The 15,446-nt window shown below is 37.5% G+C and overlaps 5 protein-coding genes across 5 annotated transcripts in view; 2 read left to right on the top strand and 3 right to left on the bottom strand.

The window, feature by feature from the left end:
• Window positions 1–59: 59 nt before the first annotated feature.
• Window positions 60–1,628, bottom strand: LOC107705151 (BTB/POZ domain-containing protein KCTD12-like). Its single transcript, XM_016508304.1, has one exon. The coding sequence runs from the start codon at window positions 1,498–1,500 to the stop codon at window positions 640–642; it is 861 nt and encodes a 286-aa protein (XP_016363790.1). The 5' UTR covers window positions 1,501–1,628; the 3' UTR covers window positions 60–639.
• A 2,209-nt stretch (window positions 1,629–3,837) lies between these two features.
• LOC107705150 (cis-aconitate decarboxylase-like) lies at window positions 3,838–7,613 on the top strand. The gene is made up of 5 exons (XM_016508303.1): window positions 3,838–3,859; window positions 4,037–4,198; window positions 4,297–4,386; window positions 5,104–5,303; window positions 6,014–7,613. Exons 1-5 carry the CDS (start codon window positions 3,848–3,850, stop codon window positions 6,981–6,983), a joined length of 1,434 nt encoding a protein of 477 aa, XP_016363789.1. The 5' UTR covers window positions 3,838–3,847; the 3' UTR covers window positions 6,984–7,613.
• A 545-nt stretch (window positions 7,614–8,158) lies between these two features.
• LOC107705163 (ES1 protein homolog, mitochondrial-like) lies at window positions 8,159–11,578 on the bottom strand. Its single transcript, XM_016508319.1, has 4 exons — window positions 11,332–11,578; window positions 10,734–10,905; window positions 10,452–10,650; window positions 8,159–8,438 (listed from the first exon to the last, which is right to left on the bottom strand). The coding sequence occupies exons 1-4, from the start codon at window positions 11,437–11,439 to the stop codon at window positions 8,243–8,245; spliced, it is 675 nt and encodes a 224-aa protein (XP_016363805.1). The 5' UTR covers window positions 11,440–11,578; the 3' UTR covers window positions 8,159–8,242.
• Window positions 11,579–11,908: 330 nt separating this feature from the next.
• LOC107705162 (39S ribosomal protein L30, mitochondrial-like) lies at window positions 11,909–13,239 on the top strand. The gene is made up of 5 exons (XM_016508318.1): window positions 11,909–12,171; window positions 12,284–12,343; window positions 12,432–12,578; window positions 12,680–12,753; window positions 12,852–13,239. Exons 1-5 carry the CDS (start codon window positions 12,121–12,123, stop codon window positions 12,982–12,984), a joined length of 465 nt encoding a protein of 154 aa, XP_016363804.1. The 5' UTR covers window positions 11,909–12,120; the 3' UTR covers window positions 12,985–13,239.
• A 69-nt stretch (window positions 13,240–13,308) lies between these two features.
• The window catches only part of LOC107705160 (thioredoxin domain-containing protein 9-like), an 8,596-nt gene continuing 6,458 nt past the window's right edge, over window positions 13,309–15,446 (bottom strand). The window contains exons 4-5 of the mRNA XM_016508317.1: window positions 14,556–14,810; window positions 13,309–13,942 (exon numbers count right to left, since the gene is read on the bottom strand). Of these exons, the coding sequence (XP_016363803.1) occupies window positions 13,822–13,942; window positions 14,556–14,810 (376 nt within the window). The 3' untranslated portion in view covers window positions 13,309–13,821. The remainder of the gene's footprint in view (window positions 13,943–14,555; window positions 14,811–15,446) is intronic.

Below are 15,446 nucleotides of genomic sequence, written 5' to 3'. Positions count from 1 at the left end.
TCTTAATCTGTAATGAAATTCAAAGTGGTCAAAAAGTGCAACGAATCGCAGGTAACTTTGGCACCACTTTAATTTTACTAAAGAAATTAAGGCAGCAATTAAACTTAGGTTTTCAGTTTTAGTTGGTTATTCACAGTGAAAAGATACAACTGAACGTATCAAGGAAAAGTGTCATTGAGATCTACAGTCTGATGAACACAAAGGAAGCTGAATGTCAGGGTCTTTCCAGAATGTTGCCTAATGTGTCAGCAATCGACTTTTCCTGAAAGTGGAATCGTCCGTTAAATCATTGTCCCGGGAAGAAAAATATTTAATGTGTTCATTTTAAACATGCAACAAGAACAGCAAGTAGGCTACAAAACACATCTGGAACTTTTTACAAATAGACCCTCAAATCTGAAAAAGCTATGAAGGGAAGTGAAATGATAGTTATTCCGCGTTCGTTAATTCTAGCAACATGGACTACTTACAGGCTGTTAAAGTCTCGGAGCCAATTCTATGATGTACACAACTAGAAATTTGTGAAACACTCCCAATAGGCTACACCTCTCCACAAAGGCTGAAACCTTACTCTACGTTTACTTTACTTTATTTATAGTGGAATGCTTATATACACAATCAAATGCAACACATTTTGGCTCATTCTCGACAGAAAACATACTCTGTATAGCTTGTCCAGATTTTGTCCTCGTTTGGGTCACTGCTGGAGTAGGCGCACGTGCCAGTGGAGCTGCACGCGACCATATGGAAGCCAAACTCTGACAGTTTGTCAAACGCCTGCTCGAGAAAATTATATTTCAGATAATAGCGCGATGTGTACCTCTCCGGAGGTCGGTCCGGGTCTCTGCTCTCGTTCAAAGTGTCTCCGAACACCTCCTTAGCCAGAGAAGTCTTCCCGCACACCGTGATTCTCGCGACCCGCCTGAATTTGGCGTCTGTCTGTATGTCTCTACCGATTGTATATGAGCCTCGGTAACCGACTGTGATGTAGCCCGACTTTTTGGACTCCAGGGAAGGTGAATGAGCGGTGATGGCGACTGACAGCGTGCGCGAGGTGTCGGGTCCCACCAACGGAGTCGCGCTCGGCTCCTCCGAGTCACTCTGGCAGATCTCATCGTTGATGGAGTTGTCTTTACTCATTTTGGGACTCAAGAGCTTGGACAGCTCCCGCAGCTTAAAAAACTGAGCCTCCCGCTGTAATCTGCTCTTCTCTGGAAAATAGTCAGGCAAAACCAGATTTAGATCCCGTAGGTAGTCTAAAATGTAGCGGAAAAGAAAGCCGTCCCTGTCCAGAAAGAAGCGACCTTTGCTATCCCGTGCCAGCTCTGTCGGTGTTTTCTTACTAAACATGTTCCACAGGAGAGAATCCGGTACGGCTATTAAAGTCGTGTGCCGTGTCACATACACTTGTCCTCCCACGTTTAGTTCAATAATATCAGAAAACGGGGAGGCGGAATCCGCGCCGTTTGATATTCTGCACTCGGGATCTGCCAAAGCCATCACGTCTCTTCAACAGCAGATGCTAGTTATTCGCGACTGTGTGCAACGGGGTTCCTAAAGACTCAAGATAAGGGCAGATGTTTGTTTAAATAGGTTGTGGGAGGGGAGAGAAGACGGCTGATGTTAACGCTTCATTGGCAAAATGGGACCAACTGGTGTCGTGCCTCCTGCTGTCAATGATCAGTGCCTGTTAGATGCTACACTGATTCTTTTTTTATTTTTCTTAAAAACTCATGTTTTAAGGATATAAATTAAACTTAAATGCAGATAATAAACGGGAAAATGCAAAGATATTTGACTAAACGAATCTTCTCCCCACACACAGAGGATAAAAATGATCTAATAAATTACAGCATTGACATTTTCTCCCATGCGCTCCATGACAAAGGAGAATAGTGACATCTAGTGGTATTACATCGGAATTTAGTCAGGTTAGTTTTTGTCTAGTAATTTTTTTTCTCTAGGGAAGATATTTCATCAGCTGAACAGTTAGTATGTTGTTAAGCAATAGTAGGCCTAAAATCCATTGAACGCATGTACTTCCATCCCTCACAGCCTGGATTTCATTTTCATCAAAAATTAAATATGGCAATACCCTGACTAAGGCCTATATATGTGGAGTCAGCCATTATGTTTCCACTGGTTTATCAAAACTATTAAATCTAACCCTGTAATAAATCAAATTCAACATGCACTGAAAAAAATAACTAATTGTTTCAGTCAAAATCTAATGTATGACAGTTCATTTATGTAAGGCTATCAGCAAAATCCTGATTTGAAATAAAGTTACAAACAGAACACAGAAGTGCAATGCATTGTTTTATATAATTTTATTATAATTTTTTATTAAATTTATATAATTGCACATACAGCAATGTAATACAAGTAATTTTAACTAGAAAACCTCATCCAGACATGCTTGAGTGACAGTTAAATAGCTTTTTAATTAAAATATAAGTTTTTATACAGCAACAACACATAATTGAATAAAGAGACCACTAGCAAATTATGGAAAAAGAAATTCCATAACTCCATGGATTGTCTCTTACAATCCATGAATGCAACATCCCACCAGCAATAAATATATACTGTAGGCTTAATACAAGCAAACCTCTGGACTGAAGGTGGAGGCAGAAGCTCCAGGGTTCAGTGAGGCAGAGGCTAACTGTCAGACAAAACAGGCTCGGGCTGGAGCTAAAGGCTGTGCTTGCATCTGTACACCAGAAGGGGCTAAGGGTGAAATGAAAGGTTGCACCATGGTTCTGTCCACTAGTAAGACAGGAACTGAAGACTCCACCACTATATAACATAGTGTTATATAATATTGTAAACCGCAAGTAAATTAATTATTCCATAACTCTAAAGAATATAAAACATATGTTTCTACACAGTGTTTTTCAGTCCCAGAGCACCAGTTGCACATTTAACACCTTTACTTGTCACCCAATTCAGGTCATACAGCATGTAAAATGATGAGCTGCATAATGATTCATGCATAATAAAAAAATATTAATGGGAAATAAGCATTTATTGAACAAGAATGACGTTAAAGCATCAGGAAAACTGACTTTAAACTGTTCAATAAAACACTTGGAAGACACTAAAATAATAAATCCAAAACTCATGTAAATATTGATGGCATTAACCACTGGAAAGTTCAGTAATTTAATACTGTCTACAAAAATACATTAAACAATACAATAGCCTATATTTCTTTCACTTCACAAGGGTCACACTCATGTCATGTGACACTATGAGGAACCAGTGACTGACAGAACAATTGCAAAAGAAATTCCAGATTTCACAAACGCTGGAGATGCACACTGTGTATACAAGTTCATGAAATATAATGTCATATCCTAATATCATGTGATTTGATAATGGTCCTGTTTTCAATTCCATTCCATGAAAGCACTCTGATTCCATGAAGTGATTTTCATTTTCTGTAAAAAGAGAATATTTTTCTGTGTGGACAATGATCTGATCAATGTTAATGTGTAAGCCAAGTTCTGGAATAATAATAATAATAATTATTATTATTATTATTAATTTGTTGGTCTTACGTTTTATGCTTAATTTTTTTATTGCTAATTTTATTTTGTGGAAATATATTGTAAAATCAAAACATACAGTATGATTACAAATTTGTCATGTTCTTGTGCGACATTTAAACTGTGATTTAATGCCATTAGGTAGTTGCAAATTGTGAAACAATGCACTTCACGCTATTGTGGTTAAGTAACCTTGGAAAGTTAGTGGTTGGTGAGACAGTTTTAGTTACAGGAACATTAGTATATAAGGCGAACGTTACCACACTGAAGTCACAGCAGGATTCAGACCTCACACAATGATCAGAAAGGTACTGACTTATTTCTTGTAGTATTTCTTTGCATGATAAAGCAATGTTAGATAATTCATCCAGCTATGTTTTACACATATATTTCTTCTTTTGCTACATTTAAAATTCAAATGCATCCAAAGTGTATTTGTGCTGTTGATGTACTATGCAATATTATTATTATAATTATATTCTCAGGGAGTTACTGAGAGTTTTGGGGCAGCAGTCTCCTGTCTGAGCACATCTCATCTGACCGATGAAGTGATAAGGAGGAGCAAGCGAATGATACTGGACACGCTGGGAGTGGGATTGCTTGGAACCAGCACCCCAGTCTTTAACACAGTACTTCAGTGCAGCCAAGTAAGGATGGTGTTTGCATAGAGGAATATTGTTAATTGGTCCTTCTTTGATGTATTTTATGTTTAATGCACATTTCTTTTTGGTAATTTATAATTTAGAGGCAGCAAGCATTGGAAAACAGCAAGGTCTGGGGAAGACCAGGATTATCTCTTCCACCTCAGTATGCTGCCTTTGTTAATGGGGTTGCGGTAGGTCATTTTAAATAGATACTCTTATAAACAGAGTTGGGCAAGTTACTTCCAAAATGTAATACGTTATATATTACTAGTTACTGTCTTTTGAAAGTAATTAGTTACATTACAATATTACTGTCTCTGAATTGTAATGCGTTACACTCTTAGTGTTAGTGGCACCAGTCTAGGTGTTTCCAGGTTTTACTCGTGCTATTTCTCCATGTTGAGAGTTTGGTGTTGCACATATTGCACCTGACTATGCATTCTTATGCTTTTCTCCGATGAACTGAAAATAACAGGAGTGTGTCCATCTCACAAATGTAGAATCCGTCTCTGCAGTCATCTCAACCATCTAATTCCAGCAACAGAAGATAGACAAACTATTTTACCTGCGGATTTTTTTCTCTGGTGCTGTTTTGCGGTGTTGGTAAATTCACCACTTAATTTTGAGTTAAAATATGTTGTTGTAACTTGCGTTACTGAGATTGTAACGAGTAATAATATTACCCAAATTTTATTAGTAATGCGTTATATTACTGCGTTACAGCTAAACGTAATATACTACTGTAATATTATTACTTTTGTAATGCGTTACTCCCAACACTGCTTATAAATACATATACTTGTGATAAAACAATCATTTACTAATTTCTACATAATCAAGCAGGTCATGCTAAAGCACATATGTGTTTTCTCAGACTGATAATGGAATGTGTTCTTGTGATAAATTAGGTGCACTCTATGGACTTTGACGACACCTGGCATCCAGCCACTCACCCCTCTGGTGCTGTGTTGCCAGCTGTTCTGGCACTGGCTGAAACTCTGCCTGTTAAACCCTCTGGCCTGGAGCTGTTGCTGGCTTTCAGTGTAGGCATAGAGGTTCAGGGGAGACTCCTGAGGTTTTCTAAAGAGGCACACAACATTCCCAAAAGGTAACAGTGTTTTCTAAAGTGTACAATTATGCATTCAAATGAAATATTTAATACAAATAGAAAAAGAAAAAAAAATCCAAATAACAAATCTGGCCCCATTTTTAAAGCTAATCATGCGATTTTGACTTTCAAATTTACATAATAGGCATTTTCAGTTTTAGTAATTGGGGATGAAACTGAAACTTCAGGGTGTATTTTTGGAATATCAAAGCAATTAGAAGCACTGCATTAATTTATTCCTGTGACGCAAAACAGAATTTTCAGCATCATTACTCCAGTCTTCAGTGTCACATGATCCTTCAGAAATCATTCTAATATGCTGATTTGCTGCTCAAGAAACATTTGTTTTTATTACCAATGTTAAAAATGTGACACTTTTTTTTGTATTCTTTCTTTCATGAATAGATTTTTAGATAGAATATTTCATGATTTCATAATATTTCAAATATAAATCTTTTGTAATAATGTAAGTCTTTAATATCACTTTTGATCAATTTAATGCATCCTTGCTAAATAAAAGTATTAATTAAAAAAAAAAAAAAATCTTACCAACTCCAAATATTTGAACAGCAGTGTACATTTCTAACTGTTTTAACTGTTCTAATGGAATTTGATTTTAATGCAAAACCATATGACTGTACTCACCTTTGCTGATTAATAAAGATTTTTTATTTATTAGATATTTATTCTGATTCATGTGTCCCTCTCAGATTTCACCCGCCTGCAGTTGTTGGGGTTATGGGCAGTGCGGCAGCTACGGCTAAACTTTTGGGTCTCCCAGCGGCCCAGAGCATAGCAGCTCTAGCGATAGCCTGCTCATCTGCTGGAGCGCCCATGGCAAATGCTGCGACTCAAACCAAACCTCTCCACATGGGCAATGCTGCCCGAGGGGGTCTGGAGGCCACCCAACTCGCTCTCCTCGGCCTTGAGGGTAACGCACAGATTCTGGATCTGGAATCAGGCTTTGGGGCCTTCTATCCAGATTATGTCCCTCACCCACTGGCTGAGGTCACCCCTACTTCTCGTTACAGGTGGGTGTTAGAAGACCAGAACATTGCACAGAAGCGCTTTCCCGCCCATCTCGGGATGCACTGGGTGGCAGATGCAGCAATAGAAGCAAGGGCGAAATTTCTGGACAAATGCCCAAATGCAGATCTCAGTCAAATCAAGAAGATCACTCTCAGAGTGCCCACATCCAGATATGTAGACTGCCCTCTTCCAGTTAGCGAGCACCAGGCCAGACACTCTTTCCAGTTCAACTGCTGTACCGCACTGCTGGATGGAGAGGTCACTGTCGAGTCCTTCAGCAAAAGCCAGATGATCAGGAGTGCCCTAAAGGAGATGCTTCTGAAAGTACAGCTGGAAAATCCACAAGACAATCATTCGAGCTTTGAAAAGATGTATTGCGAAATTGCAGTGGAGACAACACAGGGGGAAATGTTTACTGCGCGCTGCAACACTTTTTACGGTCACTGGAGGAAACCTCTTAGTCATGTGGATCTGGTGAGGAAGTTCAGGGCTAATGCTTCAACTGTGCTGAGCGCTGAGGTCGTGGAGGGTATTATTTACACTGTAGACCATCTGGACACAAACCAAGACTGTTCAATGCTTTGGTCATACATGCACTTTAATAAGCACATGATGGATAGAAATGAGCGTCGCTCCTCAGCTTTGGCCTGAATGATTGTGTATTGTGGCATCATTTAGGCTAATAGAAAGTATGTTGTTGAACCATGTGTCATATTGAAACCTGTCATGACTTTTGTAGTTTTGAAGTAGTTACTAGCAAACTTTTGATGGTGAATATGATACATGTGTAAATGCTGATGAGGTAAAAGCATGAGAACCACTGTGGTATTGTGACTTAAATATTGCATTTTGTATTCCAACCAAATTGTTACAAGTTATTTACTCACCAAAACCAACTTTCATTTGGTGATTGGCAAGTATTTATTATGGACCTTAACTATATATTTGATATGCATTTTGAATGTATTCTGGCTAGCCTACAGTATTTCTGCAATGTCAGATTTTTTATTTTATTTTTTCAAATACAGAATTAAGTAATAGAGCTCTTTCATCAGATGTAGTTTTTTTCCCCCAGAAAGTGGCGAGTAAGTTCCTTTCACTTGTCAAACTGAAAGTGAAGAGAGAGAATACAGCTTTGTTCATTTTCACATTTCTGAAAGGTTTCACGTCATTTACCTCTTTTGTTTTTACATCACTGTTTTCTGTTCTGTTTCTGTATTTTCTATTCCATGTTGAAATTACCTTTGTTGTATATTTGTTGTTTAATAAAGTCATTTACGTTACCACTGAAAAGTTTGATGTTTTTGAAAAAAAGTCACTTATGCTCACCAACACTGCATTTATTTGATCAAAAATACAGTAAAACAGTAATATTGTGAAATATTATTACAATTTAAAATAACTGGTTTCTATTTTAAAATATAATTAATTCCTGTGATGACAGTTTTTGACAATAATTTTCAGCAGCCATTACTTCAGTCTTCAGTGTCATATGATCCTTCAGAAATAATTCTAATATGCTGATTTGATGCTCAAAACACATTTCAACCTAATGCATTCTTGCTGAATAAAAGTACTTTCGAATAAAAAAACTTTTAAACGGTAGTTTATATATGACCTTTATAGTGCATTTTTAGAAAACTGGAACAAATTAACATCTGTGCTCCTGACTGACCTTAAGACTTAAAAAAAATAAGCATTACTAGTTAGATGTTCAGATGTCAGCATAAATGACTTCTCCAATCAATAAATATTTAAATAAGGCTTGGACTCATTATCATTCATCTGTGACAAAAATCTAAACAGTCTTAATGAGACAATGACAATTATGCTACTTGTTTATTCAGACGCTGGAATTGTTATATAGAAACATTAGAAAGACAGGGCCAATCCAGACATTTTGCAGGAATTCAGGCAAGTTTCAGCACCTCCTGTACCATCACTCCAATTCCATCAAATATTTCATGCAGTGGAGCTTTGCACATGAAAGCGCAGGTGGTGACAATCTTATTTTTCCCATCGACATGAGCCTCATCCACATGCTTGCAGATGTGCTTGCAGCCAAGCTGAGAAATAGCTTCCGCCGTGTCTGGAACATCTGGATACCTGAAAGCCAAAGATTCAGACAGTATGCCTCAGTACTGTCTTTCTGTATCAATAACAAAACTTTCATTAACAATACGGAAACAAAGATAATGGTGTATAAAACACATGGAATTGTATAAACAGAGCTCTGCCTTTTCTGTGGGTTAAAATCGGTTCCTTTGCAGTTCCATCATATTCCTGCTGTGAACAAGCACAAATCATTCCAATGATAATGACTGATACACTAGCATTCAAATTGATAAGATTTTCTTAATGTTTCTGAAAGACGTATCTTATGCTCACCAAGAATGCATTTATTTGATCAAATATCTATAGCCTATAATAATAATTTCAATATAATAATAATTTAATTATTATTATTATGCATTTTGAAAACATCTGCGCTGCTGCATGTTTTTGTGAACACCAAGGATGTGTGCTGAGCCCCCTCTTCACTCTGCTGACACACGACTGCACACCGTCACACAACTCCAACCTCTTTATTAAGTTTGCGGATGACACGACTGTAGTGGGTCTCATTAGCAACAGAGATGAGACAAACTACAGGAGCGAGGTGAGCCGCCTGGCCGGGTGGTGCAGTGACAACAATCTCTCTCTGAATGTGGAGAAGACGAAGGAGATTGTTGTTGACTTCAGGAGAGTGCACACTCAACATGTTCCTCTGACCATCAACGGTGCGACTGTGGAGAGGGTGAGCAGCACCAAGTTCCTGGGTGTGCACATCACAGAGGATCTCTCCTGGGCTGACAACACCGCAGCACTGGCCAAGAAAGCACAGCAGCGTCTCTACTTCCTCCGCAAACTGAGAAGAGCCAGAGCCCCGGCCCCCATCATGTGCACCTTCTACAAAGGCACCATCGAGAGCATTCTGACTAGCTGCATCACTGTGTGGTATGGCGCCTGCAACGCGTCCTGCCGCAAGACACTTCAACACATAGTGAGAGCAGCTGAGAAGATCGGACCCTTCCAATCCCCCCTCCCAAATACACACACACTGACCTGCACCAGTCACTTTGTGCAGCATTAGACTGCTTACTACCTCATCCAGCATTGTACTGCAAACTACCTCTCTGACAGTTTAATTAAAGACCGTTCTCTGAGCTCTTATCACTTTAACAGACTGATAAGCTCTTTTGCACTACATTCGTTATATCTTCACAGTTGTTTATATCACTGGTTTGCACTATAACTGTCATGTGCCTTATGCCACTTTTTCTATCTCCTTTTTATTTTTTTTACACAATGTCCTTATTTGTATATTGTATAGGTTGCATTTTATATATATTTAAACTGTATTTATCTGTATTATGTCTACTGTTAGTGTTAAGTGTTAAGTGTATGCTCCAAGGGTCTGCGAGTAACGCAATTTCAATTCTCTGTATGTATTTTCTGTACATGTGGCAGAATTGACAATAAGACTTTGACTTTGACCAAGAACATTATTTAAGGATTATTCGATGAACAGAAAGTTCTAAACAGGGTTAACTAAAACTAAAACCATAAAAAAAAGCATTTTCATAACTTGAAATAAAATAAATGTTAACTTATTTTACATTTTATTTTAATTCAAAGTTATTTCAGTTAAAAGTTCCCATTTTCATTTAATTTAACTTGATTTACTAAAATAACTAAAACTGAAATGAAAATGAATAAAACTATATAGACGTATTCAAAAAACGAATAAAATGATTAACAACAAAATTACTAAAACTTTACAATTAAAATGAAAACTAAAAAAAAACTCAAAATATTAATATTATATTAACATCTTTACCGTCATTATATTAGTATTTACCGTCATTTTAATCAACGTAATGCATCCTTGCTGAATAAAAGTATTAATTTCTTTTAAAAAATCTTTCTGAGCCCAAACTTTAGAACAGTAGTGTATATGCAAATTGAAGACATAACTGAATACTAGCTGCATTAAACACAAGTTTCTGTATGTTTGCAGAGTTTGTTCTGTACACAAATGTAAAATTTCCTGAAACTATTGTAAGTCACATAATTTACCTATCATCCTTGTCATGGCCAACAGTCACTTCACAGCCAGGGAAAACCTTAGCTGCCAGCACAGGTGAGATGCAGCACAAGCCAATGGGCTTCTTCTCAGCATGGAAGGCCTCCAGCACTGTTTTAACCTGCTCATTGACCGCACAGTCTTTACCCTGGACAGCCCAGCTACACAGGTTCTTCGCTGCTCCAAAGCCACCTGCAAAATAATGTTAAAATAATACTAAACGAAATGCTAAGCTGATTAGTGTATGGACATTCTTCCAGACCTGGTGTGCTAACCAGGGAAGATGATGGCATCCAGATCCTTTACGTTGAGCTCAGAGAGGTCTTGGATATCACCTCGGGCGAGCCTGGCACTCTCCACAAGCACATTTCTCTTTTCCTCTGTTGGAGAGCCTTTCAAGTGATCTACAACATGCATCTGGTCAGTGTTGGGTGCAAATATCTTGACCTGTGGGAAGGTTAGTTCTGTTACCAAAGCCCTGTACAACGTAAAGGAACAATGCTATTTTACAAGGTAGGCTGAAAATTATTTTAAACCAGCTAAACAAAAGTTACAAATATGCTCTAGCCTGTAATGTACAATATTTAATAGTTTAGATGCACTGCTTCTTTGTCAAGAGTGAAGAGAGTGCAGTGTAACCCATGTGAGGGGAAAAGACAGCTTGTCTGTTACAATCCATTCATATGGTTGTGCGATGTCCATGTTTAAATAAGTTAGATCTGATATAAATAGAATCAACTTGATTAGTCATGTGCTCTAGATGAGTCAAATATTCGTTGCATTGGTATGTTATGTTCTGTTTTTAATCTCCACTATTGTATTCTACACAGTGGAGAACATTAGAGCTGATAATCGGAGGTTCCCATTACTTACAGTAGCTTGCTGACGGCTCAAATGAACCAGAACCGCAGACGCCTCGTGTATTTCACTTCCATCAAATACACCGCAGCCTGCCAACACTACAGCAACACGCTTCCCCATGTCTCTAAACGAAGCGAGGTCACCAATTCAACTACGATCGCAATGAACTTGAAAGACTACGAACTTCTGCGTTTCGTCAATAATGAGTATGGTGCCACCGCGCCTCTGCCCACAGCGGAATAGAGTAGCGATTTTCAATTTATAAATGAATCGTTCTTTCGAATCGGATCTTTTTTGTTAATCTGTTGAACAGTCTGAATGATTCGTTCTGAGTAAACAACTTACTGAGCTGAACTGAGAATTGTCTCTTTCGAACATTTAGAACGTCCGATGTTGTCAATTTAGGCAAGAAAAAAATCAACCAAGAGATGTTTAATATAAATGTAAATTATATCGATGTAGCAGACTCGAATAATACTTTTTTACCGGTTATTTGAAATGAACCGTTCTAATGTTCCGAATCGAGGAACTTTTATTTTGAAATGGCTCTTAACAAAGAGTCGTTTCCGTTTCCAGTCATCATATTTGACATGTATGCGATGTAGTGTACTTAGTTGTTATGGTACGTTTATCCGTTAACATATCGCAATAACATGGGTATTTGAGTGAATAACATTAAATTCCTTTATGCAGTTGTGGCCACTATATAGTCCACTTATTGAGTGCTGTACTGGACATGATTAATTCTAGCTAATAACCTTCCTAAGTAGCGCTCAAGTCAACGCCAGTCAGTGTGTATTCATGGCAGGACTGTATCGAGCTCTTCTAACATCTGCCTCCAGTGTCACAAAGGTGAAACTCTTTCACATTTCATCATTAACCTCGATGGATAAATCGTGATAATTGATTTGATGACTGTCATCAAAAAGTGTTTAATAAAACCTTTTTTAAACTGTCATTGCAGAATCTGACACAAGCCATATCATGTCGCACTAAATTCACTAAGAGTCGCGTTCCTCCACAGGTTTGTGACGGTTCAAATGTGCTCGCGTGGTTTTATTCGATTAAGTTTATTGAACGTAATGACATCACACCACATTTTCGTCCTTCAGGTATTTGAGGAACGAGCGAAAGAACATGACAAGTATGGTGGTGATCCGGAATATCCACATAAACTGCATATAGTAACACGAGTTAAAAGCACGATGAGACGACCCTATTGGGAAAAGAAGGTTGTAAAGAGTTTGGGGCTTATGAAGGTGGGATGTGATCATCCATTTTTAAAATTACAATTATATCAAGAAATTATGAAATTCCAGTGAAATATTACAATTCAATACATCATGTTCTTTATCATCAGGCACATGAACCCCGTGTCCACAAGAACACCCCATCAGTGAACAATCTACTCAAAATCATTAAGCACCTAGTTAGGTAAGTTGGACTTACACATTTCACAACACTTTAAATCCGTTTAACATGATTGCTGACCATTAGAATAAACTCGCTTATTTAAATATCTTCATCTGCAGGATTGAGCCTCTCAAGGTCCCCTATGGATTACCTGCCGAGGAGGACATGGCTAACACTTATCTGAATAGCAGAGGGGAGCTGGTGGTGAAACGTCTCCTGAAACCACTTGAGCAGAAAGCTATTGAGTCGTAAAAGTTTTGTGGCCTACCGTTTGTGGTGTTTTTGTTGTTTAATAAAGATTTGAATACCAATGTTCTTTATTGTAGCTCAAACAGTAGAGCATTCCCAGGGAAAGCAAGAACTGCTAAAATGTAAACATACTTAGAATTAAATGTAAGTTGCTCTGGATAAAAGTGACAGCTGACTGCATGAATGTGAAATGTGAATGTTACCAGATCTTCCTCTTTTACAAAACTGTGCTTTTCAAATATCAGTACCTCAGGTGATGTAATATTTAAATCACTAATATGTTCAGTGAGACAGAAAAACATTTTTCATTGACATGAGCAAAACAGGCATATTATATAATTTTTATTAAGTCATGTACTGCTATAAAAGAAAAAAATGCACTTCCTTCACATCAATGGGAGAAAGAGGTGGCAATTCTTAGTGGAACACACAAGTTTGCTTTCTTGGCACTTGTTTGATGCTCACTGATCGGAGCATTAGTCCACCAGAGGCAAAAATATTGATTTTGTCTTTGCACTATTGTTTAAATGCTTCCTGTTGTTTCATCTTACAAAAACTCAATCTTCCTTAGATAATAAATCAGTGCTAAAGAGAGAGAACCTTCACCAGAATTATGCTCCATAGAAAAGTTTCACTTCTGTACATTAAAACTTAAAAGAGAAATGAAATTAAGTATTAACACCCTATCAGGTGGTATTCAGTCATCGTAAAATGGGCAAACATAGGACAAAGGTGACAGAAAAAATTAAATAGACACTGCAAAAAAAAAAGTGGTGTTTCAAGACTTAGGACTGTTATGTAGGAAGCCCTGAGAAAGACGGAGCTTGATGTTTTAGTCCTCTAATCCTCATCGGATTCAGAATCCGAGTCATAACCTTTGCCTCTGATGGTCTTTTTCTCCACCTTGGTGAACTTTGATCCGGACTTCTGTCTAACAGTCGGTGGCTCCAAAAGATTCCCACTAGAACGAGAAAAGACAGAAATGTAAAAGTAGTTTTCATTTAAAATTAAATACATAAAAAACAGAAATTAATACTTTTATTCCGCAAGGACACATTAAATTGATCAGAAGTTACAGTAAAGACATTTACATTATAAAAAATCAATAAAAAATGTGAAATTTATATTCATTAATTATAAATGTATCTTGAGCACCAAATCAGCACATTACAATGATTTCTGAAGGATCAAGTGACTCTGAATACTGGAATAATGGCTGCTGAAAATTCACCTTTGCTATCACAGGAATAAATTACATTTTAAAACATTAAAGGGGTCATGAAATAGAGAATCAAAATGTTTTTGATATTTACGCATATACTTTACAATGTTTTTATTGTAGGTTCCTCTAGAATAAAAACAGTGAAAGTTTCAGAACTTAAAACTTAACCTAGTTTAGAATACAAATTATTTTTTATATTCTTGACCATAAATCGGGAGAATCGTGACATCACGATTCTTCTCAACACGCCCCTTAACATTGAGCATGCCCTGCTCTTCCACTCTGGTGCCCCTGAATGGTGGCCTGACCTCAGTGTATTTAACTATAGAATATATATATCTCCTTCACTCACCTGTAATTAATGATATCTGAGCAGCCCAGTCTCCACTCCAGCATTTCAGTAGGGAATTCATCTATGTTGCCCAGATCAGTGAAGCCCACAATATAATCCTTAGTCTTCCCATCCTTCACCAGAGCCAGTGTTGGAATGACTTTAATCTTCAGCCTCTCTGTTAGGAATGGAGCCTTCTCAACATTCAGCTTGATAAACTTTGTTTCCAGATGCTTCTTTGCCAAAACAGCAAGATGCTTGTCCAAAATTTTGCATCTTTGAAAAAAAAATTAAACATTGAAAATATCTGTATTAGTGTTAATTTCGTTTACGAAAACTATGACGAAAAATGTTCGTTGATTAGCTTTTTGCCCATGACTAAAACGAGACGATGACGTGACGACAATAAGGTCAATAAAAGATACCTATATCAACATGCAATATCGTTGCCGATAAAAGACGAGACCTAAATGTATTTAAAAAAATAAAAACTTTACCAAAATCTCTTTTTATTTTCAAAATAATAATTGGACTGTATTATTGACCAATATAATTGGACTGCTGTACACACCTCTACTACGCAAGCTTTCATGTCTGTGGTTGCCAGATATCAACAGTTCAAATCCCCAAATCAGAGCTTCTCTGTTAAAGGGATAGTTCACCCAAAAATGAAAATTTGATGTTTATCTGCTTACCCCCAGGGCATCCAAGATGTAGGTGACTTTGTTTCTTCAGTAGAACACAAATGATGATTTTTAACTCCAACCGTTGCAGTCTATCAGTCGTATAATGCATGGCAATGGTAACAAAATCTATGAGAGTAAAAAAAACATGCACAGACAAATCCAAATTAAACCCTGCGGCTCCTGACGACACATTGATGTCCTAACACACGAAACGATCGGTTTGTGC

Source organism: Sinocyclocheilus rhinocerous, unplaced genomic scaffold (genome assembly GCF_001515625.1).
Source record: "Sinocyclocheilus rhinocerous isolate Xijiao unplaced genomic scaffold, SAMN03320098_v1.1 scaffold4189, whole genome shotgun sequence".
In the NCBI taxonomy this organism is placed as follows: Eukaryota; Metazoa; Chordata; class Actinopteri; order Cypriniformes; family Cyprinidae; genus Sinocyclocheilus; species Sinocyclocheilus rhinocerous.
Note: the sequence above shows the minus strand (reverse complement) of the source record. Positions and strands in the feature narration are given on the sequence as shown.